General features: G+C 35.4%; 1 protein-coding gene across 1 annotated transcript in view; it reads right to left on the bottom strand.

The window, feature by feature from the left end:
* LOC108665602 (transient receptor potential cation channel subfamily V member 5-like) overlaps nucleotides 1–17,965 on the bottom strand; it is a 28,022-nt gene that overhangs the window by 1,031 nt on the left and 9,026 nt on the right. The window contains exons 7-19 of the mRNA XM_018152377.2: nucleotides 16,276–16,347; nucleotides 14,982–15,132; nucleotides 13,330–13,433; nucleotides 12,364–12,446; nucleotides 11,443–11,647; nucleotides 10,032–10,310; nucleotides 9,065–9,261; nucleotides 8,123–8,253; nucleotides 6,389–6,543; nucleotides 5,153–5,304; nucleotides 4,419–4,528; nucleotides 3,618–3,790; nucleotides 2,489–2,605 (exon numbers count right to left, since the gene is read on the bottom strand). Of these exons, the coding sequence (XP_018007866.1) occupies nucleotides 2,489–2,605; nucleotides 3,618–3,790; nucleotides 4,419–4,528; nucleotides 5,153–5,304; nucleotides 6,389–6,543; nucleotides 8,123–8,253; nucleotides 9,065–9,261; nucleotides 10,032–10,310; nucleotides 11,443–11,647; nucleotides 12,364–12,446; nucleotides 13,330–13,433; nucleotides 14,982–15,132; nucleotides 16,276–16,347 (1,929 nt within the window). The remainder of the gene's footprint in view (nucleotides 1–2,488; nucleotides 2,606–3,617; nucleotides 3,791–4,418; nucleotides 4,529–5,152; nucleotides 5,305–6,388; nucleotides 6,544–8,122; nucleotides 8,254–9,064; nucleotides 9,262–10,031; nucleotides 10,311–11,442; nucleotides 11,648–12,363; nucleotides 12,447–13,329; nucleotides 13,434–14,981; nucleotides 15,133–16,275; nucleotides 16,348–17,965) is intronic.

The raw sequence follows: 17,965 nt of genomic DNA, 5'->3' as shown, positions 1-17,965 counted from the left end.
GTGGAGGTCTAAGAACTGGCATTTCGGCCAGATTTATTCAAAACTGCCGTTGAAGCAAAATAGCTGCTGATCACCCACAAGGCTGTGGGATGGACGGCGTTTCTAGTCGAAACATTTACCTCTGCGTAGTTTATATAGTCTGTTTTACTGTATTTTCGACTGTATTTTGATTTATTGTTTCATTTAATTTTGCAGCCAAATTTCGCGGGATTCAAAAAAAGTCATGTTCTTCTGTTAGACAATGGAATATCGTCCCGCTGAATTTGTCTGCAAATTTCGCTGTGCAATTAAATAGGATGAAACCAATTTGTATTACCACCAACATGTATTCAGACGTTCTCTCCGTATACTGCACTACTTCAAATAGAAGTAGTGTTCTTCTAGCAAGTTAACTGAATTAAAAGAAAAAATGAATTGCACCTATTTCGAATTTTCTCACGTTCATGCTCTCATATTTTACTTCCGTTTACATACATAACACTTAAATGATATTTTTACAGGTATACCGCCTATGGAAACTTTAGCTTGACGCTTATGGGAACCATTCCCACCAAGCTAGAATTCAAAGCAATAAAATCTTCAGAGCGAATAAAATAACAAAAAATAATATTTTTTAATTTATAAGGTAGCGGCTACCAGATCCATCAGCACTTCTGGAACACAAGTTTGCGGATAATAATTTATTTCGTAAATTTTGGTGTATATTCTCAATAGGAAATTCTTTTGTCTGAATTTGTTTTAAATTGTTATTGAATACTCCGAAACTGACGCTAGAGCTATGCTCGGTAGTATGCTATCAAACATTGGGAATTAATTTGGAGTTTTATTTTATGTATATTTTTATTTACTGCGGGATTTGTGCTACCGGTTTCTCGGAAATTAATAGATGTTTCCGCACAAAATATATTGGTATAAAAATGCCTAGATATTTGTTTTGGTATCGCTCATAGAAATGTAATCCTTTACGTCATAGCTTGCGTCGAATGTTTCTGGCAGGCAAGTAAAAGAAAAAGTAAGATACTCCTGAAATATATGCAAACGTGAAATTTTGATATAACCCTTGAAATCTCAATTGAGATTTAAGGGTTAATGCTGAGCGCTTCTGACGTGCAATAGAGAGAAGAAGCATATACGGACCTCATCTCACTTTTTTATGGTGAAATAAAGAGCAGAAACCTCATCTCCTCTTTGATGGTGCATGGTTCAGAAGCTAGTAAACACATGAGTCAGAGCCTGACTTTAGTATCGGACGTCGTTGGGTTCACTTCGTCAAAATCGATTCCAACAATCAGCCTTGATAGCAAGGCTGTTTGAACTCGTGACTTTGACCTTGCAATAATCGTAAATTTTACTTCTAACAGTAAAATAAAACATATGCATATTTTTAAATATAAAACATATGCATATTTAAAAATGCACCGTTGAACCTAAATCCTTTGGCCTTGAAACGGCTCGTGGACATCGAACATTTATTTTCGAATTCACGGATCCATTTTAAACAAATTGTCTGCGGAAGTATAAAGTACTTGTGGAAAGCGAGCACTCGTGAAAATTTCCTGAACTTTGATTTGGTCGTATTATTTTCAGGCAATCTCATATGTACAGAATTCAATCATTTAATGTTGTGTAATAATTGGCGCCTATATATATGATCTTAATAAAAACTACCACTTATTAGCAAAAAATGCTTATAACCTATTAACATTATTTGTTGGTCAGCAATTTGCTCAAGATAAACTAAACCAGTGTGGAAAATAAGCTCCGCTTGAGCTCATTTTTAACCAAAATTTTGCGTGCGCCGATAAAGGCATGGATGCATCGATGATGCATCGCCCAGACATCCACCATATTGACCAGCCCAGCCTCATGTGTCTCTACACAAACTCTGAAGACATTTTTGCGAGGTAAGAAGCAATAAAAAATGTTCATATACCTCCTGAATGTTATTAAATATTATTTATTTTTATTGCATTTATAACAGGAATTACTATGATGCCTGCGCTAGTGACGTTAAACTTTAACGGTATCAATGAAGTTTTCTAAAACGGATTCCAAATTAATATTGAAACATTGTCTCTCTCGGAAGTTATAAGGATGCTTAGTTCTTTTTACAATTTTTAATGCTTAAATATGCCGTTATTTTAGATTTCAAACACAGTTTGAACCAGAGGACTTGGTCGCATTTCCTTTTTTGCATCACTGGACATTACCGCTGCGATAATCAAATCTGTGAACGAAAATAAATTGATAACGGAATATATCAATGATAACCATTCATTTCTTCTGGAGCTTCAACTGGAGCTTCTTCTGGAGCTTGTAGGTCTTATGACAAATATGTGGATTCTAACAGATAATAACAGATAAGATATGTGGAATCTCCAGCTTCTTCTGGAGCTTCTTCTGGAGCTTGTAGGTCTTATTACAAATATATGGATTCTAACAGATAATACAAAAAATTAATGGGAAATAATTGCTCAATTGAACTCACCTGCCTCATCCACTCGTTTTTCATCTCTGCGATGATGGTGTACGTGTTACCCATCATGGCAATGAGTAAGTTGATGAGCAGCAGCGATACGATGGCCATAAATACGATGAATAATACCTGAAGACAGTTCGTGTATTTTTGAAAATTGACGAACACATTTTAGGATTAATAAGGAAATAATGATAATTATACTTTTTCAGGCCTTTGGCGAGAGAGGCTAGAAATTTACTCGAAATTTTGCAGCTCCCTCCACCAACAGGCAGAGACGTACACCACGTCTGTCTCTATTCGCTAATTTATTTGAAATTAGCGAATCCAAATTGTGCATTCAGCCTACAAGGCGAAATACGATTAAATCACATACGTAGAATCAACTCGAGCACGTACCCCTGAAATTGCGCCTAAATCCAGCAAGCAATTAAAGTTTAATTTTTGTTTGCGCTAATGGTCAGCCAGCGGAAGCTGAAATCAAAATGGTAATTAGTTCGGGCGGAAAGCAATTGTTTACCTCAACGAAAACTGAAATCCCGAAATGCAAGTTTGTGGATCACACGCAACTGTTATTTTCGAACTATTACGTTTTCTTAGAATCATATTTTTGTTGAGGGGCTTTCGTGTAATTATTCTTTCATGCCAATCAGAAAATTTGTCGCTCCCTACTGAATACAAATTCATAAAAAGAATTCGGAAACTTTTAAGATTTCTCATAGCAAGCAGCCTAAAGTTCAGGTGAAATATAATTAATTATATGAAAATCACGTAAATCAGGAAATTTACGTATTTTTTATCCGAGTATATTATACTTACTTTGTAGTATGGTACTTTGTATTTCGTAATATGATTTAAGGAATAATCGGGCTAATAGTTAGTAATTTGTGAAGGGTATCTCAAGGTGAATCTCAGCAACACCCGAAGGAAAAACTTTATTAAACCTTTTCTATTAACCTTGAACATATATCGTGCAAAAAAAATCTGATACTATAGTTGAATAGTAATATGAGTACATTGATGGAAGCAGTTGCAAACCCCGAACTAATTAACTGAAAATCCCTGGTATTTGCACAATGAAGGCATGTGGATTACCTTGCCTGAAGTTTCTCGAATTACCTTGCCTGAAAAATCGGATTACCTTGCCTGAAGTTTCATGCGCCGTACATTCAGTGCCCTCATATACGCTGCCGAAGTTTCCGAGTGACATGATGAACATGTTCATGACGCTCTCCACGGGCGTGCTTAGAGGGTTCGTCTTGCAGTGACTCTTGGCTGCCTTCGCCATGTACGAGGTGTAGATCACATAGTAGGCTACAAGTCAAATACATTCAAATTATATGCTTAATTCAAATTCCTCTGACGCAATTTTTATTAAAATCGAATTTCGTTCGCAGAAGGTTCGCGTTGTTATATAGAAATATGAGTTTAATTATTCAGTATCAAGTGATTTCAAATTTTCTGTTTGTCTTAAATAAAGGCTTCAAAATTCAGCAAACTAGACTTTTTATTTAATTTTATACTACTGCTATATAGAGGATATCATTTTCAATAACGAATAAAATTTTGCGAGCCAAATGTTGTATTTACATTGGACATTTATTTTTACTTAAATCCGAATTAGTTGAAGATATGTCTGTCATCTGACGAGATGAGTAGCAATATCAAAGATAATTGTAAAACTTACGAACAACCAGAAAAATTTCAATGCAAAGAGTATTATTTTAATCGATAAACCGGAATTACAATACAAGGAAGATCTTGACTTATCAGGGACAAATTTATTCACCTATCTAATATGCACACATCTATAACCGAGTATTGCATTTTGACACATGTTCATGCTTTGAATAATTGACCCGGTCCACATAAATGCATATTCCCATATAAATATTTTTATAAATTATTGTTATTTTAAATTTCAGCACGTTATCCTTTTAACCTTGTGAGAATCCCATGACGAAGACAAAGTAGATGGTGACAAAGCGCAACAAGTCCCCCACCAGCATCGTGTAGATCATGGTCACGAACGGACCCACAGTCTTAAATCCTCTGAAAATTTTGCATGATTTAAAAAGTTTTTACAAAATGCTTTAAACTGCTTATACAACTAAAGTGTTTTGCCCTTCTTTTTTAAAAAATCAGACGCCTGTGAAGCTCATGAATAAATTGCGAAACGTGTGAGAAATTCATTGTGGTTCAGTCAGGGACAGTTATGTTTTTATCTCAAGATTAGTCATGTGTGAAACCATCGTATGGATGAGTCGATTAAACAGTCGATGATTTTCACGACGGAATTTAGTTAAAAATTTCAAACATTTTAAATGTTAGCTACATAATTTTCCTACATGTTATCACTTTTAGATTCATTTATCTAAATTACACTGATTATTCAACTAATAATTTTTAGAAAATAACGTCGGTGCCTTGCTTGATTACTTAGCAGTAATTAATGCTAATCAAGTAATCAAGCGTGCGAGCAAGAGCTTATCGTTGTAACAGCAAAAAAAGATAAACGAAATAACTTGTGAATTTAATTTGCATAAACTTACAGAAAAACCTACAGCATCAATCATATAAATAAATTTAACATAATATTATACACTTGGCGTATGCGGGAAAATAAAAAGTAACGTGTATTTCATTAAGCGTAAATAGACATCGAGGTTACGTTACCTGCAGAAGAATAGGAAATAGGGACCAGTGCATAGCATAGCCATGACAGCCAGACAATCTTCGATAACTCCCTGGCACATCAGGCGCATAACCACCATGAACATCACCATCACGCACGCGAACAAGAACAGCACGCGTGATGGTACCGTGCTCTGTGTTCAGGAATCGGTATTAACAGTCTGATACTTGAAATTTAATTAATTAATACAAACTTAAAGTCATTGATATTGGCATTAAAAATGCATTGGTCTGTATTCCTCGATTCCTTCGTCCATTTTAATAAGAGAAAACATTCGTCATACCTTAATATACATCAAGCATCCCTAAATCATTATAAATGTGTCACAATTGCCTAATTTAATCCTCGGTCATCACTTATCAATGATTTATCAGTCACGCAAAACTCATAGATGACGGAATGCTGACATGGCAGAAGGGAGCACCGGCATGATTCAATTAACTACTTTATAGTTAAGTGTGCCAATGAACTAATCGGGTCATTCTTTCACAAATAACGTGGTAGAAGCAGTGTAATGGTTGGATCATATGATATAATTAATTTGTTTTGATTATAATACAGTTAAGTAATATTGCGCGTATATCTTGTTCTTATCTACTCAAACTCTTAAGATATCTGATAAATTTCTCGGAATTTGGTGAAATTTTTTAATTATTCAGTCTAACCTATGTGATATCTCAAACTTAAGTGAGAATTGTTTCAAGTCAAACTTCAATCTAAAACTCTATTGAACCAATGTATGAATTACTAAGAAAAAATTAGCATGTAACTATAATAAATCATATAATGCGAAGTTGAGAAAAAGCGCGCAACGTTGGGAGCCGCTGCTCATATAACTGTGCGTGCTTTAAAATGGCCTTGAACTGAAGAGCAGGCAGCTTCTGTGGATCCAAGACATCATATCCTGCTCCTGAATGTGACCTCGGGTCTTCTTATTCACAAACGCTAAGCAGCTTAGAGCTTAATTTTGTCCTAGATACATTCAGGTGTCCTCAAGTGTTGCAGCTCATGCTTTAGTTTCGCGGGCTCAATTCGAGGATCGCAGCACCTTCAAGACATCCAGGAAAGCACATATCTCTATTTAGGATTCTAAACTGAAATTTGCTGGCTTTGAAGTTTATCTGCATGAAAACGATACAAACATGAACTTAATCGCAGCATCCTAAAATTTAAGTTGAATACAAAAATGGAATGGCAAAAGGCATGATATTTCTCACCAAGTTTTCGAAGAACATTTGCAGTCCTTGAAATCTTGCCTCTCTCGCAGCGCCAACGATGTAAGCCAGTGATCCTAGTGCTGTTAAAATTTCACAGCAAATACGAACATAATATGAGCCCTCGGTCCACGACACTCCGAGAATGTAGACCTCTCCTGCAAAAGCGATACTTTCTACAGATATCATATACATATACTGGCAGCAGAATTTAACACACTCTTAAAAAAACGTTTTGTTAACTCTCGTTCTCTGCTGATCCGGCAGAATTTCTTATGCAAGTCTTCTTTTGCAGTCCTTTCGACCCCAGTAGTACATTCCGCCATTAAACTAAGTTTTCGAATCTAAAAATATACTGCACAAGCAACATTTTGTGGACATAGCAAACAAATATCACGAATGTTACTCCCATTTTAGCTGAGGCTTAGTAAAGTTAGCTACGTACGTTTTATTAGGTTTAATTAAACTTCAGTACTTTCACTTTGAATTAAAGAGCTTCCATTTTTTTAAACTTATTTTTTATTTACCCTAATTAATTTAATTGTTATTCAATTTGGAAGAAGCTATTTGCTGCCTTGTTACGACACTGTACGCTCTAATTCAAAAAATGTCAGCATTTTATTCACAATTTGCTATCACCATGGTTTCAAAACCATTTTCAAACACTTGTAAATTATTTGTTGATTAGATTTTTAGCGATTTGCATGACTGCAAACTCCTATTTAAGAGTCGAGCGTCATTCGACTATATGGCGAACGAATCAAGTCTGCAAATTTTTCCCTTAAAAGATATCAAAATCATTGTTCGGGCAAGATAAAGGTTGGAGTCGGAAATTAGCTTGAGCTCGGTTCACTTGTTTTAAGAGAACCTCTGACATCGCCATCATGAAAACAATTATGAATGCCCATGAATGTTTCTTCCTTGCCAATCAAGACCTCTGTACCTCATAAGCTACTTATCAAGAGTTAAGTTCAGCAAACTTAATAACATTTTGAGTAGCACGTAATGAGGTCAAGTAGAGTAGCAATGAGGCAAACTTGTTAATAGTGCCTTTAAATTCGGATGACTTATGAAATTGCTCTCCTTTCACAATGCCTACACTAATTGCTGTTGCTACGAATGAACGAATTCAATCGTTTAAGTAGTTTAAGAAAACGGTGAAGAATATTTTACTCAACTCATTTAAAACGTTATATTTACGCAGTTTTGTACATTTTCATTTACCTCTCCATAAGAGGAAATAAAGAGGCGGAAAATTTACGTGTCAAATTTTACAGTTTCCGATTGCAGATGTTAACTTCTCATGCTCGTAATGATGGTTTCCGTCCGAAATGAAACTTCACTATGCAACGAATTCTTCATCATATCATACAGCATGAATATACAATTTACATTTCTAATCTAATCTAATCAACCTTCTTTGAGGTGGCAATTTTTTTTATTTATGAGGCAGTATGTATGGAGTTAAATTGCTATATTATTTTTAACATTTAGATTTAAACTAACGCTTTTCACGAATTAACGTGACTCTATTTGGGAGATAGAGGGTGATAATTTGTTGGTTAACCTGACCCCACCGACATTTTCAATCCACTTTCATTTTTATCTACGTAAGTTCAAATCTTATTGTTATTATTATCATGCGATCATCAATAATGATCGTTCCATCAAAGTCTACTTTTGTCACCAGAGAAATCGTTGCTACATCAACTATGAACACAATCATGATTATTTTACCCGTGGGCAGAGGATCAGGCTTTTGCCAGAGGTAGCAGTGGCAAGGGTCGGTCGTGGTGTTGGTGTCGTTGTCGTCTTGAGGGAAGAGGCTTTCAGCAGCCTCGGCCACCAGATTGCCTTGCTGCTTCGCTCTGTAAAATAAAATTATGTTACTATAAGCTCGCCACATGATGGATGCTGTTCATATTGTCTACTGTACAAATTTTTTACGTATTTATTATGCAGACTATTCTGGTTCAGCAGCCTCGGCCACCAGGTTGCCTTGCTGCTTCGCTCTGTAAAATAAAATAATGTTACCACAAGCTCACCACTTGATGCTGTTCATAATGTCTACTGTACAAATTTCATACGTATTTATTATGCAGACTATTCTAGAATTGTTACCTTTTCATATTTGTTAAAGACAATTCATCAAATGCATTTTCCTAGAACATTTTTGATACGACTGGGGTTCTAATTATATTATTTTGTGATTTAAGTTATTAGAAATGACTGGATGTATTAAAGGGAATATTTAAGGCAGTTGAATGAACTATGCAATAGATATGAAGCATAAAATAGAAATAGTTTTTCTATAACCAAAATTAATTTAGATAGAAGCTAGGTGCCTTCCCAGTTTATAATCTTGAACTGATTCGTTTACTTTATATCGACAACCGTCGCAATTTTGATTTCCTTTAAATGTAGGCAATAATTGGGGGGAAAATTAAAACGAGAATACAATTTATCATTGGTATAGGTTTTTGAAGGCAATGCTGCTTCTCAAAATTAAAAGTTATCTCAAAAGTTAGGAAGAGTTTTTTGAGATACTTTCTCAAAAAAGTATCTCAAAAGTTATAAGTTTTCCTGTTACTGTAAAAAAAGTCATGTAAAATGCATTGCTTATAAAGTTTCCAAAAAATAATTAAGCATATATTGAACATATCGTATATTTCCCCTAACCTCTTGACGATCTTGGTGACGAAGAAGGACGTGTTGTGGCCCTCGAGGGTGAGGTAGTGTGAGGAGTTATAGCACGCGAACGACGAGGCGGTGAGAGGACGAACATCTTTCTTCGGGTCCGGCGTCGTGACGTTTGAGTCTTCGTCAGCAGACGGGGAAAGAATGTCGTGCAATGCACTCGACACCGTCACAGACATCTGTGCATAAATTCAAATAATTTTATATGAAGTATGCAAAAATTTATTTTTATGTCGTGCAAATTCAGGTTCAAGATATAACATGTCTTGTTATTTTTGACGCGGAAACAAGTTTGCCAGTGGTATTGATTTAACTAGTCGCGGCATTTATTTTTCAAATAATAGTGTAGGCTTGCAGAATTTCTTCTCTTAAGCAAATTTTTTAAAGACCAGAGAATTGGTTTTATTTATTAGCTTCTTGTTAGTTTTTTCTATAAATCGTACTAAATTCTTCGTAGGTGTTGGAAGATTGAAAATATAGACATTTTTAATAATGAAGGACGTTTCAATATTAAATTCAAATTATTATACATGAAGAATGCAAAAATTTGTTTTTATGTCATACAAATTCAGGTTCAAGATATAACATATCTTGTTATTTTTGACTTGGAAACAATTTTGCCAGTGGAATTGATTTAACTAGTCGCGGCATTTATTGATAATAATTGATGCTAGAAAATTTTCGATTTTAGCATTAGAATTTAAGTATATCTTTCACGTGCTGAAAATTTAAACTTTTCTTATATTACTAACCAAGACGTATTTCGTTCCAATTCTCCAGCAAAGAGTCAATGATAAATCAAATTCAACATATTTTTTGCTGCAAATTTCAACATTTTATGCGATGTCTAAATATACAGTGGAGTCCAAAACTTTTGCTTAGTAGCATAAAAAATCTCGATGGCATAAATTACGTTATAAAAAACACTTTAAAATTTTTTTCTTGTTACCTCTTCTCCTTCAACGACATATCGCACGGTGACGGCATCCTCAGGCATTGCAGTGACAGAAGCCTCTGAAATGACGCTGCTCGATAAAATCTTTTCACTTGGCATCTCGATCTCAAACCGCAAAATTTCAGGCTCTGACGTTACGTGCAGATCTGATTGCTTTGACATCGGCAGGTTTGATCCCGACGTCGACAATAGGATTGGAGACTCAAAGACCGAATCTGCACCCAGCATTGAGTTTCTCGCAAACGTTTGGTCTTCACTCGGCAACGTAGTCACCTGTATTGCAAATGTTATGATGAGTACAGGAACACAATAATTTTGTTATTGAAAGAAAATTTCACAGCTATAGAATTCTCACGTCTCCGTTTATGTGTAACTTCTGCTCTGAAATTTTTTATTTAAAGGATAAAAACATCTGCAGGATGGTTCTATCACAGCTAAAAATATTCTTGTACGTATATAATAACATGAATGGTAACATGAGTGGTAATATGAATGGTAACATGAATGATAACATGCATGGTAACATGAATGGTAGCATGAATGGTAACATAAATGGTAACATGAATAAAGTAACAAGAGCTGAATTCTTTAACTATTCGAGTTGATGATCACTTAACTTACTGCCAACCCACAAACTTTACCGAGCCCTGGCGTGGCTGCAAAATTGCCAGTGGAGATTCAATTCATCGACGCGCACCAAAGCTTGGACAACAAGAAATTCCTGCTCTAGGACAAAATCTTCAGTAAATCGTTTCATGTTTTAAAATTATTTCAATTCACCGGATTAAAAAAAAACATAACAGATAGGCTCTCATATTACGTTATTTTTTCTCGTATTTGCGAAAAATTGTGAATTTTTAAACCATTTCTTTCAGAAATTTTCGTTTGATCTATTAGATTTTCTTAAGTCGTCTGGCTTTTTATCCAGCTAAAAAAATGGGTTTCGAGATTTGCCTTCGGGTCGAAGAATACCGCTACATTTTTTAGATCAAAGAAATCGTGAGATGAAGAAACCAATTAAATTCGCGGAATGTCGAACGTGAATTTCAAAGAAAGAAATCTGATAAATTTTAGTGACTTGGGCTTATCATCAGGAATCTGTTCTAGACATTTTTCATGCTGTAAACAGTGCGAAGTTTTACATGTTTGTAGCTCCGGAATGATAAATGATCCGTGTATGAATACTATTTAACCTGATTTAACGCTCAAAATATATCCATTTACGCATGTATCAATATAAGCCTAGACTTGCACGGAACAGAATTTCGGTTGATCCAGGCGAGTTGAAAAGATAGTTAAAAACTGTACAAAATTGCTGTGCAATTTAAAAACTTGTATATTAATACCAATGATCTTGTAAAGATTAAAATTCCAAAAGCACTCCCACGCCGTGAATACAGCATACGCTTGAATGTTGTAATCGCGTGTTGTCCGCCAGGAAGACGCTAACGTTGACACAGGTGATCCCTAGCGCCGGCAGCAGCAGCACTGCCGGCTTGGGCGCGGCGGCGACCCGAGACCCAATTGGTACGCAGGGCACTGGACGCAGCACGTACGCTCCCGTAGAGATCAGGAAGTACGTGAGGAAGACGAAGAATAGATTGTAGAACCTGTTTGCAGAACACGTATCGTAGAAACTGAGTTCCGGGAGTGAGGTCAATGAAGTGTATAAAGTTTATTGTAAACTATTTTATATTGTTGTATAATTCTCAGTCACCATTTTTCAACAATGGCATGCGTAAGTGTAAGTTCCTCATACCACACTTTCCTCTAATAAATACATCATATCAATGGTTAATTTAGCTTATAAAATTAAGAAAAAAGTATTTTAGCTTGGTATTAAGATGCAAAAATTTAACGTGACTTTTGAATTCTATTTTCCTAGAATAAATTCATCAATCATTAAAAGAATCACTTCATGATTTCAGGAATTTTAACTCCACTTTCTTTAGAATTTGAAAGTACATCTCGTTTCGTCGTCAAAAAAAGAAATAAAAATATTGAGAAATTGAAGGGGGTCGCGATGAAAAAATTTATGTTTAATAAATATTTTTCCTACATACTATTCCTATCGTCTCACATTAGATATTGTTTTGTTAGAATTCGTTTCTTTCTTATTGATGCAGCAACTGGTGAAATAATTTTTTGCCCGAGAGATTGGAAACGTGGGACGTTCCCAGATTTTAAATTTATTACAAATATCTTTTCAATTGAACTATTATCAGTTTAAGCGCGATGAATTTCCAATTACTATGATGAGCAAGCGGCGAACTTCAAGTTTTACCGTTATTTTTATCCTTGTTTTCCTATAACTCATCAGACTCACTTGAACTTCACGAACGTTGCCCACTTGGTCTTCAAGAGGTCCACGACGGGCCCCTCCATGAGGTCCAAATGCTCTTCTTTATTCTGTAAATAATAAACTATTTTGTTAGTTAAAAATAACTATTTGTTAGTTAAATAATTAATAAACTATTTTGACCTTCACAGTTGCTTGTGTGCGGGTATTTCACATTTAATTCCCGATATATCCACAATTAACTTTATTCTATGTAGCAACTTGACTCGACAGTTAATACTATTTAATAGCGTTTTAAATTTGTTCTTTCATATTACGATGTCAGAAAACGTAAGGACAGGCATTCCCGGAATCATTAACGACAACTTTTCATCTATAATATTCATCCCAGAGGCAATGCACTCTGAGAATTTTTAAGCACGATAATTTTCAAGGACATTTTTAAAAGCTAAGTTATGACCTCGTGCATTTACTCTCAGCTGTCCTGAAAGTTCATTGCGACTTTCAGCGAGTTGATATATTTTAGTAATTGTAAACACATGTTCGAATGTTATGAAGCGACCTCATGGGTAATGAACATCAAGCGCCCTTAAGGGGATAGCAGACATTTGCTTACAGTGTAAATTAAACTATTTATCAGTATAAAATTTCTGGCAATAAATGATTTTTTATTTGGCGAGTTTCATTTTAAAAGTTCGTGTGAATATAAATAGATTGAAATTATATTACTTTGTGCTATGTATTACATTGTTCCTTATAACACAAATTAAATATTTTGATGTTGTAATTGTGATATAACAGTGTTAAAAGCAATGAAAGCTTCATAATTATCTCATTCGAAGCTCAGGTTGGAACAGCTGTTACATTATAAAGCTCAATTCTACAAACGAGAATATTTACACACTAAATCAAAAATACAATTATTCTAATTTATCGCCATTACACCGTCGATTCAGTCGTTTGAAAGCTAATCAGAATTGACTAGGAAAATACCCCATAAGCGATGAGGTTGAGCGCGGACTTGGTCTCTGTGTCTCCAGTCTTGACGTTGATTGTGTCGAAGTATTCCAGTGGATAAGCTGCGCAAGTCACGTAGCCTGTAAACAAGAGGTAAAGATCAAATTCATGTATTATTGTTCTATCACTTAGTTTTGAAGATGACATCGGACAAATGACCACCCCCATTGTCAATGCGGTCATTTGTCGATTTTTTCAGTCTGTTTTTTGTCTGTTAGTCGATTTTTTGAAGTTTCGTTCAACTCGCTGAAGAATATTGACGGGTACTGTGGCATTGGCTTGGCGCATGTTGCTCTTCAAATGAGGAGTGTTCTTGAACAGTCATTGTAAACAATTTATTTACGCCAATCTTATAAAAAATATTACCCCAATTGCTTGTTTACACTGCCGGGAACAGGAAAGTTAGCCTCATCACTAGAAAAAACGACTGTATCGTGAGTCAAGTTCTCAAGAAGCTCTTCACACTCATTTCGGCGAGAAATAAAATAGTTTTCGCCACGGACAGTTCTTGTACCAAAGACAATTTGTGGGGATGAAATTGCAGTATTAAAATCACTTGGCTGCTTAAGTCGCAAATTTACCAGGAATTTAAAAGTAAAGAAAATAGCCAAAAAGTGCACCATTTCTTATAAGAGAAAACGTTTCGGAGTCTAGCTCCATCGTCAGTTCAAAACCTAGAACACACACACACACTCTACATGTTATCTCATTTTTATTTCTGTTATCTTCGATTTTAGTTCTAATGTCCTCAAGTTTAGGTGAATTGTTTGAATGTGAATTTTAGGTTACTAATTGTTTGTACCTGTGTTCTAGGTTTTGAACTGACGATGGAGCTGGACTCCGAAACGTTTTCTCTTATAAGAAATGGTGAACTTTTTGGCTATTTTCTTTACTTTTAAATTCCTGAAATTGCAGTTCTTTGTGGAATATTCGTGCCACACTGCTGTTCGAAATCCTCAGATTAGTAGCTTGTTTACTTGCTGAACGGCGTGGAGTACACAGAAATGCCTCTCGAACTCTCTATACGTTTTCATGTGTTGTGGCAGACCTCCAGAACCTCTTGCATTCAAACTTCCACTTGCCTTAAATGTGTTCACTCACGTAACAATTTATTTCCTATCAGGGACCCGACCCAAAGGACGAATACGAAACCGAGTACAAAATGCTCATTGAATAGTGACGATAGAACCGCCATTAAATAAGTACGCCCGTGAGCAAACGTACGCTTCTCACTCGTCCAATGCATAGTGGCAACTGACTAGGCGGGACACAAAACTTCATGACGTTGTTTTTCACATAAAATACTCTTTGCTCTTTTCCTACAACATGTGGCTGCTTAGCGAAATACAAAACAAGAAGCTTCCGTGAATTGCCCTGTATCGGATTCAAAACGATCAATTGAATTCGAGGTCGTTCCAAAGTTTCTCGCTCTAACAAAATATGGTGCAAGAGCAATTTGTTTAACTCATTCATGCTTAGCACCCTGCAGCAATCACTGATGTGAAGCCTGTCTTTACAGAAATGACTGAGGATTTGAAAAAAATTCATTGATGAGAGAAAAAGATCGGTCAATATATATCATAAATTGAGTTCTCAGGTGTAATGATTAATTAGTGAGCACCACCCACCAATCTGCCAGTATATTTCCCTCGTGATGTTCAGGATGTGGAAGAAGAGGTCCCGACGTGCGAGCACGCAGGCGAGCGTCATGGGGATGAGGTTCTGGCGGTTGGGGAGACTGATGGTCGCCCCGGCCTCGAAGCACATGTCGAACATCTCCTACACTCGCAAAAAAAAACAATTAGCGCAAACTAATTTTTATCCAATTTCAAAATTTTCACCGAAATAACGAAGATTTTCTACGCTTGTAATATCAGGGAATGGAAATCACCCCTGATAATCGTTAATCATTCATTTATAAAAAAAATTCAACCCACATTAGGTAGATTCGATAATTTAAACGGCTGTAAGATAATTTCTTATAAATAATTGTTAAAATTTTACTAGTTAATTTCCATCCAATTTGTCATCTACGTGAATTAACTCATTCGTGTTCTGTCTACGTACAATTTTATTTTTGACGAAATTAACATAAACACCATTAGAAAAATAATCTCGAGTTATAACCTTCGATATGTTTGAAGCTTCTGAAAAATTACTTTCGGAATTCATTTAAGATATTTATTCAATTGTAAATCGCCAAATCTGTCAACAATTTCTGTAACGATCAATTCCAGATTTTCTATCTATTTTTGTATATAATTTGAGTTTGATTTGGCTATTCGTTTGTATTATATTATTCATAACATTTTCAAGGAAAAACATGATTAAAATTGAGATTACTCCACCAATCTCGCTGTATTCACTGCAAGCCTAACGAGGAACTAATGCCAGCGCGATTTAATTCGAATTTAGTCTTTTCCTGACGACAATCTCGTCCCTTCAAAGACTATTTTTCGCGTTAATCTCAGTAAATTGAGCCTTTCATTAAGTCCTCAAATAAAATGTCTTTGAAACTGAATAAACCTTCTTGTATTTTCTCGAGCAATTTTAGATCCACACGATGGCGGGATCCAAATGAGAGTGAAAACAGCAATTATTTGTGTTATTTTAAAAAGACTCTCCATGTCACGCAACAAAGCGAGAGCGTGGCCAGACCAAATATACTCAATGTCAAGTCGAGCCTCATAATTTGTTCATATTTTATAAGAAAATGTTTTCATTGTCTTGTATTTTGTTCAGTGATTCAAATTCGTCCTCAGTGCTGAATTGCTCGTATGTGGTAAAACAATTCAACTAATACTAATAAGAAAAGCAATGCTAATTTTGGACACTATATGCGATCATCTTGCTATAAATCACGTTGTTTTTTTCTATCATTGTTGTTCATTGCATATAAAAATTAATCAGTATTTGGCTCACCATTTTGTCGTAAATGACCATCATATGAGTGACTGTGTTACCGTTTGTGTCCTGGTTGTCTGGGTTTGCTCCCTGTAAGTGGCAAACAAGAAAAATTTTATTCGTACGTACATGAAAGCAACGTTTCGAAGCAACATATAAAATTTCGAAATTCATAAAATATTACTGAGTCATAACCTGGGAAGTTCTTTCTATAGTTTCTGTTATAAAAATGCTTGATCAGCGGTCGATTCTCGCGATTCGTGACCATATAGAATAGATAAAGATAAATCTGGGGCTAATCTGAAGGAATTAACAGAAAATACTATGCCAGTCTGGAAAATTTTTTACGATAATGTGCTAATTAGCATATGGTGCAGTTTCTTGCAAATTTTGATCGCCTAAACAGGTTGATTTATAGTTTAAATTTTCCGTTACATCCCTCATCTATGGTTCTGCTTGTCTGTGCTTTGATCAAAATTAAATTTCGTTTGAATTACTTCATATTGAGTGTAAGGCCATGGATTTATGTACAACTGTCATGCCGTACGGCCCACGGACAGAAGATGATAATTTGAGAATTCTTGACCAAAAATCACAGCTTGGGTAATTGTTAATAAATAAATGCTGCATTGTCTTCCATCCACAATAACACAATGATAACATCATTGGGTGCTTGAGGTGGTAATTAATATGGAACTACTGAACGATCATCAGTTCAAGCCACAATCATCGAGAAACAATTTTACTCGGATGTATTTCTTTAAATCTTCTCAATATAGAAAAAATAAGGTACTTGGAAAGTCCCATTTCATTAACGTTGAATCTTTTCCTTTGATTTAGGGCGAATACATGCTTTATTTTCATAATGAAAGCCAAATATTACGCCCCCATAAACAGGTCACGACTCAAGCATATTTTTTGGCTGCTAAAATATTCAAATAGAGCCACAAAAGCTTGCCCACAAAATCCAGCGGCGCTGCAATATTCGCCGAGTGTGACTGGGGGTTTTTTGGGTCGCATTTGGTCCAGTGAATTTTTTACACCAGCAATTATCAAATTTTTCTTTGATGGGTTATTTGTAATCATCGCTTTTACTGAAAACTAGCAAGGCAGAAATATATTATTTTTGTAGAGTCGAATAATATAGTGGCGGCCTGATTTTGTATTGAGACAGACAAATATTGAAGAACATTGATCGCTGTGAAATTATGATGACTGGGTTGCAAATGATGAAAATCGGCTAATCATGAACATTGCCTTAATAGCGAGAGCATTTCAAGCAACGGACCTCCGTTGAGTTGAATGGTTTATAAATTCCATGCATTTTTAAGGCAACCTTCTGATCTATACATGAGCCATCTGCCAAGTCAAGAAACTTCGTACTTTCGAATATACTTGACCCTCCCCCAATCTCATGAAAAATCGACTTCAAAATTGGTTCTCAAATCGCATGCGCTCCTAAAATGCTCTAAATTTACATCGAACTTTTTTCTTCGAAGATTTTCCTGGTTCATGATCTTATTTTTATCTATAATTTAAACATTGTGAAAAAAATTCATAGGTTACTCGAAAATGCTCGTCGATATTGCATTATAGCATTAACAAGTTAGCAGGTAGCTTCTTGAAGGTAGCATTAACACCAAGAACTTGCATTAAGTTTTGAGAATTTTCTATGCAATTTTTGAATTCATATAAGATCATTTCATTC

Source organism: Hyalella azteca, unplaced genomic scaffold (genome assembly GCF_000764305.2).
Source record: "Hyalella azteca isolate HAZT.00-mixed unplaced genomic scaffold, Hazt_2.0.2 contig9708, whole genome shotgun sequence".
Taxonomy (NCBI): domain Eukaryota; kingdom Metazoa; phylum Arthropoda; class Malacostraca; order Amphipoda; family Hyalellidae; genus Hyalella; species Hyalella azteca.
Note: the sequence above shows the minus strand (reverse complement) of the source record. Positions and strands in the feature narration are given on the sequence as shown.